The sequence below is a fragment of the Leptonychotes weddellii genome, chromosome 12 (assembly GCF_054177405.1).
Source record: "Leptonychotes weddellii isolate Sample4059 chromosome 12, ASM5417740v2, whole genome shotgun sequence".
NCBI lineage: Eukaryota > Metazoa > Chordata > Mammalia > Carnivora > Phocidae > Leptonychotes > Leptonychotes weddellii.
In genome coordinates, this window is record NC_138380.1 from 91910843 (window position 1) to 91917514 (window position 6672).

Here is a 6672-nt window from a genome sequence, read left to right on the forward strand (position 1 = left end):
CAGTCACCCCATCCCTCCCACCCCACCCCCCACTCCAGCAACCCTCAGTTTGTTTCCTGCAGTTAAGAATTCCTCATATCAGTGAGATCATATGATACATGTCTTTCTCTGTTTGACGTATTTCACTCAACATAATACCCTCCAGTTCTATCCGCGGCATTGCAAATGGCAAGATTTCGTTCCTTTTGATGGCTGTATAATATTCCATTGTATATATATACCACTTCTTCTTTATCCAGTCATCTGTCGATGGACATCTTGGCTCTTTCCACAGTTTGGCTATTGTGGACATTGCTGCTATAAACATCGGGGTGCACGTACCCCTTCGGATCCCTACTTTTGTATCTTTGGGGTAAATACCCAGTAGTGCAATTGCTGGATCGTATGGCAGCTCTATTTTCAACTTTTTGAGGAACCTCCATACTGTTTTCCAGAGTTCTTTTGCCCATTTCTTTTAAAGAGTTTACTTACTTATTTTAGGAGGGGCAGAGGGAGAGGGAGGGAGAGAATCTCAATCAGATTCCCTGTGGAGTGTGGAGCCCGATGCGGGGCTCTATCCCATGACCCTAAGATCATGACCTGAGCTGAAATCAAGAGTAGGACCCTTAACCCACTGAGCTACCCAGGCTCCCCAGTTCCATACAAATTTCATTTTCTTTTTATTTTTGTGAAAAATGCCATTGGAATATTGATATGCATTGCATTGAATCTATAGATCGATGTTAACAGTATTAATTCTTCCCATCCACGAGGATGGAGCATTTTCCCGTTTGTGTCTCTTTCAGTTTTTTCCATAATGTCTTATAGTTTTCAGTTCACAGGTCTTTCACCTCCTTGGTTAAATTTATTCTTAGATATTTCACTCTTCTTGATGCTATCGTAAATGGGTTGTTTCTTCATTTTTTGGGGGGGGTAGTGCATTATTATATGGAAATGCAACAGATTCATGTATATTAATTTTGTATCCTGTGACTTTACTAATTTCATTTATTCCAACAATTTTTGAGGGGAGTCTTTAGGGTTTTCCGTGTATAATATCATGTCATTTGCAAACTGTAACAGTTTGAAATCTTTCTTTCTGATTTGGATGACTTTCATTTCTTTTTCTTGTCTGATTGCTGTGGCTGGGACTTCAATACTACGTTGATTAAAAGTAGTAAGAGCGGGCATCCTTGTCTTGTTCCTGATCTTAGAGGAAAAGTTTTCAGTTTTTCACTATTGAGTATGGTGTTAGCTGTGGGTTTGTCATGCACAGCCTTTATTATGTGGAGGGGTGTTCCTTCTATACCCACTTTGTGACTTTTTATCCTAAATGGATGTTGTATTTTGTTTTTTCTGTGTCTATTGAGACCGTCATATGATTTTTATTGTTTCCATCCACTCAAAATGCTCAGCACCCACCAGGGAAGAATGTTTGCCTTATTTTCTTCTTTTTGCTGTTACGACTTACTAGAGCTTTGTAATTGTGGTGCAAGAGCGTAGAACACGGAAGAGCATTTTCTCACCGTAGCAAGCCCATGGCTTTCACGTGCCCTTCCTGTCTGCGTGCACCAGAAACTATAGCATTTACAATGTGGAACGGTGGCGTGGGTTCTATTCTGCCTTCCTTGGCAAATCTTCCTGCACCCGCAGATGAGAGGAATGCTATCCACCCAGCTCCTGCAATGGGAGATGCTCACAAACCATTATCGAGTAGATAGATGACTGAGTCAGTGCATACGATACATCTGGAGGCGCTTTGAGTCCAGAGGAGCCCAGGATGGCCACATCTGTGGCATAAATGCTGTGATGGGAACCCTCCCTGTGGTCCCTGCTACCCCGAGGGACTGAGCTCGAGAAACCCATTTCAAATGGGTCTCGTGGCAAGAGTGAATAAATTAGCTTGCTGGGGGTTTGTGGCCTGGGACGCTTGGGGCCTCAACAGCAAGCCTCCTCCAAGCCTTCACATATTTAATACTGGGCTTACGAGCTGACCTTCCCAGGGCTGCGGGGCAGAGGGGATCCCGAGGAGGCCCGCGGTGGGGTCATTCTCGTGTCTGACCCTGCCTGGTAAAAGGTGTGGGCCTGCAGAGACTAGGATTCCTGGGTGTGTCTGATAGCCGGACATTTCCCAGTATAGCTTTATTTGGCTTTTGACATGATGCCTTGTGTGTCTGAAAGAGCACATGCACGGGAGACAGGGCAGATACAAGGGAGCAGGCACCTGTCCTCTCTCCTCGGGGAGCATGCCCACTGCGGCCCATGGGTTTCTCGAGCTTGGAGCCAGGGTGGCCCTCCCGCTGGGCCTCCTGCCACAGCCAGGGATGGGAGCGCTGGGGAACAATACTAGGTAACCAGCAAGCTTGGGTCCCAGCCCGCCTCTCCCCGCCATCTGTGCGCCCCGTGAGCCCCGTGGAGGTGAAGACAGGAAGGCTCAGGAAAAGGTGTGCCCTTACAGTGGCTCCTCCTGCTGAGCCACGTGACGTGGTCATGCTAGCTTTGATACGCGCATGTGCACTCGTGTTCAGGGAGAGCTGAGCGGTGTCGGGTGCGGGTCACGTGTTTAGGGAGATTCGAGGAAATTCCCACGATAAATTTCGGCTCTCGTCACTGGTGGTAAGGACCGCGTTGCTGGCACGGAGTGACGCACATGCTGTGCAGTTAGTCCCCCCGCCTGGACACGCCCGGTTCCTGCACCTTCTTGCTGGTTGAGATGAGGCGTGGAAAACTCATCACAGGGAGTTCCTTTCCTCCAAAGAAAGAGGAGAGGGTGGGAGGCCGAGGAGCTGTTTGGAACAGGGTGCCTACGCTGTGTGCTAGGGGAACGCCCAGGTTCCCACCCCCTTCGCCGCAGGTGAACCCCGCGTTCCCAGTGGGCTGGATGAACTGGAGGCGCGAGCCTTTCCTTTTCTTTTGTTCCTCCTGTCTTCACCCGGGAATTGCTCTGCTTTTCTTGGGTGCAACAGGCGCTTCCTGGTGGCCATGAACACACGTGGCCTGGTTACCGGCCCTCCGTGTCCGGCCTCCGCTAGCCAGGCCGCGGGCTCCGGCCACAGCTGCCGCATCGGCTTGCGGAGGACGTGCGTGTTCTGAGAGGGCATCTGTGTGCGTGCTGCTTTTGTGGACAATAGGACGAGGCCGCCCCAGTGGGCAATTCATAAACGTTCAGCGTGTGTTTCTCTGTGAAACGTCTTCTCACCCCTCCCTGACATGGACACTGGAGTAAAATCGGGGCGTAGAGAGGGGAGATACGTGGGTTGTGGATCCAGTGTCCCTAGCATGCTGCGATGCACCCGGGGGCTGGCGGTGTGCGCGGACCGAGCAGCATGCGGGCACGTGGTAGGGGGCGGCTGCTGGCTGCCCGGCTCTGTGTTTGGGGCTTGGTGATCGTCAGCTAGCTGCCTGTGGGCCCTGGAGACTGTTAGGGGGGCGCAACATGCTGCCTCTGGGTCAGTGTCCCGGGCTGGTGGGGAGCAGGCCCGTGGCTGGGCACGCAGAGCCATGGGCCCTGTGCTGAGCTTGGGCTCATCGACGTAAAGCTTTAGCCGTGGACGTGACCGTCACGGCTGGAGGGAGGGGATAAGGGTGCAGTCTCCACTCTGTCCACATGCTTTATAGAAATAAATACACGGATGACCTTTGTCATGCGTCCGTATCTTAGGAGTGGTGCGGTCGGGAGGGGCATGGGTTAGCTTTTCTTTAATGAACTTTCTGGTCACAGGCATGCTGATTATAAGCCTCAGGGTGACCTTTACCACATCACAAAACCCACGTCTGCTTGGCGATAGGCCCCCAGCCATGAGCGGCACAGAGCCTGCCAGGGTCTCCCCATGGGGTGGGAGGTGAGGGCAGAGTGACCCCGCTGCCTTTAGCGGGGTGAGGTGCTTACGGGAGAGGGGGACCGTGACAGCCCCGTGGCCTGACCCTGCGTGGCTCTGGGGGGGGGGACCATGACAGCCCCATGGCCTGACCCCGTGTGGCTCTGGGGGGGGGACCGTGACAGCCCCGTGGCCTGACCCCGTGTGGCTCTGGGGGGGGGACTGTGACAGCCCCGTGGCCTGACCCTGCGTGGCTCTGGATTGGGGGCAGAAGGGCTGCCTGCGGTGTGGGAGCAGAGCCAGCATAGGACCCGTGGTTCTGCACTGGGCGCTCGGCCACGTTCCGTGGGGGGCATCCAGGGATCCCCGCAGGGTCGCGTGCCCAGGCTGCGCTCTCGGGTCAGACGTGGAGGTCGAGACCCCCTTGGCTGTGGGCAGTGGGGCTGGGTCCCCTCGCAGTACCCCGGGGTAGCAGACTCTGGCCTCCGTGCGCAGGCAGGCCCACGTGGGCTCAGAGCCGTGGGGCACCTGTGGGAGCCCTGAGCCGTTGTCCGTTGCAGGTACGTGCAGTTTCTCAGCGGGCTCCTGTCGGGGTCGGTGAAGATGAACGCCTCGCCACTGTTCCTGCATTTTGTCATCCTGCACGGCACTCCCAACTTCGACGCGGGCGGAGGTGAGTGTCCACACACAGCAGTGTCTCCAGACCTGCTGGCCCGTCCGGACCCTGCGCTTTATGGGCCTGCCTTCCCTCCCTTCCCCGTCCAAGCATCCTGGTCGCCGTGTGCTGGGGCCCAGGGAGGGGCAGCAGGACCTTTCCCCAGGAGCCCCACCATCCGTTACTCTGCGGTCCAACGCCATTGCCGCTTCCCCAAAGCGTGGACGCAGCATGGGGTCACCTTGCCCCAGGACGCCTCTCTCTTGCTGTTTGTCAAACTGCCATCTGTCCGTCCGGTCCTGCGTCTCACAGACAACTCTGTCTTTCAGTGTGCCGGCCCTTTCTGAAGCTCTACCAAGCCATGCAGCCCGTGTACACGTCCGGGATCTAGTAAGTGCTGTGCTCCCTGGAAATGCACCTCTCGGAGCCGCCTGTCCCACGGGAAGGGGTGGGGGCGTCGGGCGGGGGGTGCCCGGTGGGCGGCAGGTGCACGGTTGGCTCCAGGAAGGGGTGTGGACGCGGAGCCTGGAGGGAGGGGAGGCCTGCACACCAGAGTCCCCTGACGGTGTGCCTTTCTGTCCCCTGCGCATTTTCGGCAACGGGCAGACACGTGCCCTCAGAATTTGTACGAGTCTCTGGGCTTTCCTGGTTTGCTTTCTTGTCTGCTTGCATCAGTGTTTTGTGGACATTAATAGAACGTGAGTGAGTGGTAGGGTTGGAACGAGCTGTTGTCACGTGTCTGGACTCACGGCGGACCTGCACGTGGGTGGCACCTTCGCAGTGATGCGGTCAGCTATTTACAGACGTGCACGCTCCGCATGCTGGACAGACCCCCGGGAAGTGCATTCCTGAGCCACGCGGGATATTTTGTGTCCTCTCCGAGTTTGAGCTGTGCGGTCGCTTTTCTCAAAAGGGATTCTTTCCATTAAATCATGAAATTGCATCACGCTCTACCTTCTTGTGTGTCCCGAAGCAACGTTGGCCCGGAAACCCAGAGCAGGATCTACATCGCCATCGAGCCTGCCCAGCTGCTGAAAGGGGACATCATGGTGAGTGTGCACCTGTCCCTCATCCTTGGTGAAGCCCGTGGGAAGCGTGGCAGGTGGCCTTGATCGTAGGGCATTTGGCTTATTTTCTGAGAAAGCCGTTTTACTAGAAGGGGCAGAAGGAATCGAGAGGGCCACTCGCTGTGTGCTCTCCGAAATGCGAGCCCTAGCTCGGCCCCTGCGCTTCCGAGGGTCCCCGTTCCCCAGCCATACGTGCGATCTCGCGAGTCCTTAGTGACCCCCGTGTGAAATCCAGCTGGTGTGTCATGGCTTGGTGAATGGCCTCCACGGTGATTTCTCCAGATAATTTCAGTTCCAGGGGGTTCTGCTTCTTGGATGAGATGAGCTAATACATTTTTCCCTTTTTTCCGTCTTGAATATAGAAAAAAATCGTACATCTAACATGATTTAGAGGAGTTTGGCACACGGGAAGCCTTGAGGCCCCTGTACCTTCCCACATGCGTAGGAGTAATTCCCTGTAGTGTTTCCAGGGCCTGGGGGGACCTGTGACAAGATGTAGATGAAGATTCTTATTACCGTCCCGTAAACATTTGGATTTCACATCCTTTCTCAGGGGTCGGCCCATCCCGAGTTCTCACAAAAGGCGGGTCAGTGGGGTCGTGAAAGTTGGTGTCTGGGTGTAGACGTCCCACCTCTGTGTTCAGCCCACAGTGGGGGAGCCCACTGTCCCCGTGAGACAAACAGCATGTCCCTCGTCCCTGAGGACCTCGAGATGAAGGGGCTGGTGTCCTCAGGCCACGGGGGGCAGAGCTGAGGTGTATGTAGGGTGGCGGATGCATTTCTTCAGCCCATTTGCTCACTGTGTTGCACTGTCCCCAAGGAGAAAGCTTTCTCTTCTAGGATGTTCTGCAGAGCAGCTCCCAGCCTCCTCCTTTGGTCAGAAGACCGAGAGAGAGGGGGGAGGGTGTGTCTCTGCATTCTGCCCAGGTGGCCCCTGGGCGCATCTCCCAGGACCCGATGATTGGCCAACGGGCTGAGCTGTTACTGGGCACTGGCTGGATGCTGATAGCTCTGTGCCCTGGGTCTAGTGTTCCAGCTTTCAAGGAGGCCAAGGGACCCAGAGAGGCCACGAGAGGCTAGCGGGGATGCTGATCGCTCTGTGCCCTGGGTCTAGTGTTCCAGCTTTCAAGGAGGCCAAGGGACCCAGAGAGGC

At 55.1% G+C, this 6672-nt stretch overlaps 1 protein-coding gene across 1 annotated transcript in view; it reads left to right on the forward strand.

Annotated features, from left to right (window-relative positions):
- The window catches only part of TNS3 (tensin 3), a 416462-nt gene that overhangs the window by 84840 nt on the left and 324950 nt on the right, over positions 1-6672 (forward strand). Inside the window, exons 11-13 of the mRNA XM_081799720.1 lie at positions 4358-4470; positions 4782-4842; positions 5426-5501. Coding sequence (XP_081655846.1) covers positions 4358-4470; positions 4782-4842; positions 5426-5501 — 250 coding nt within the window. The remainder of the gene's footprint in view (positions 1-4357; positions 4471-4781; positions 4843-5425; positions 5502-6672) is intronic.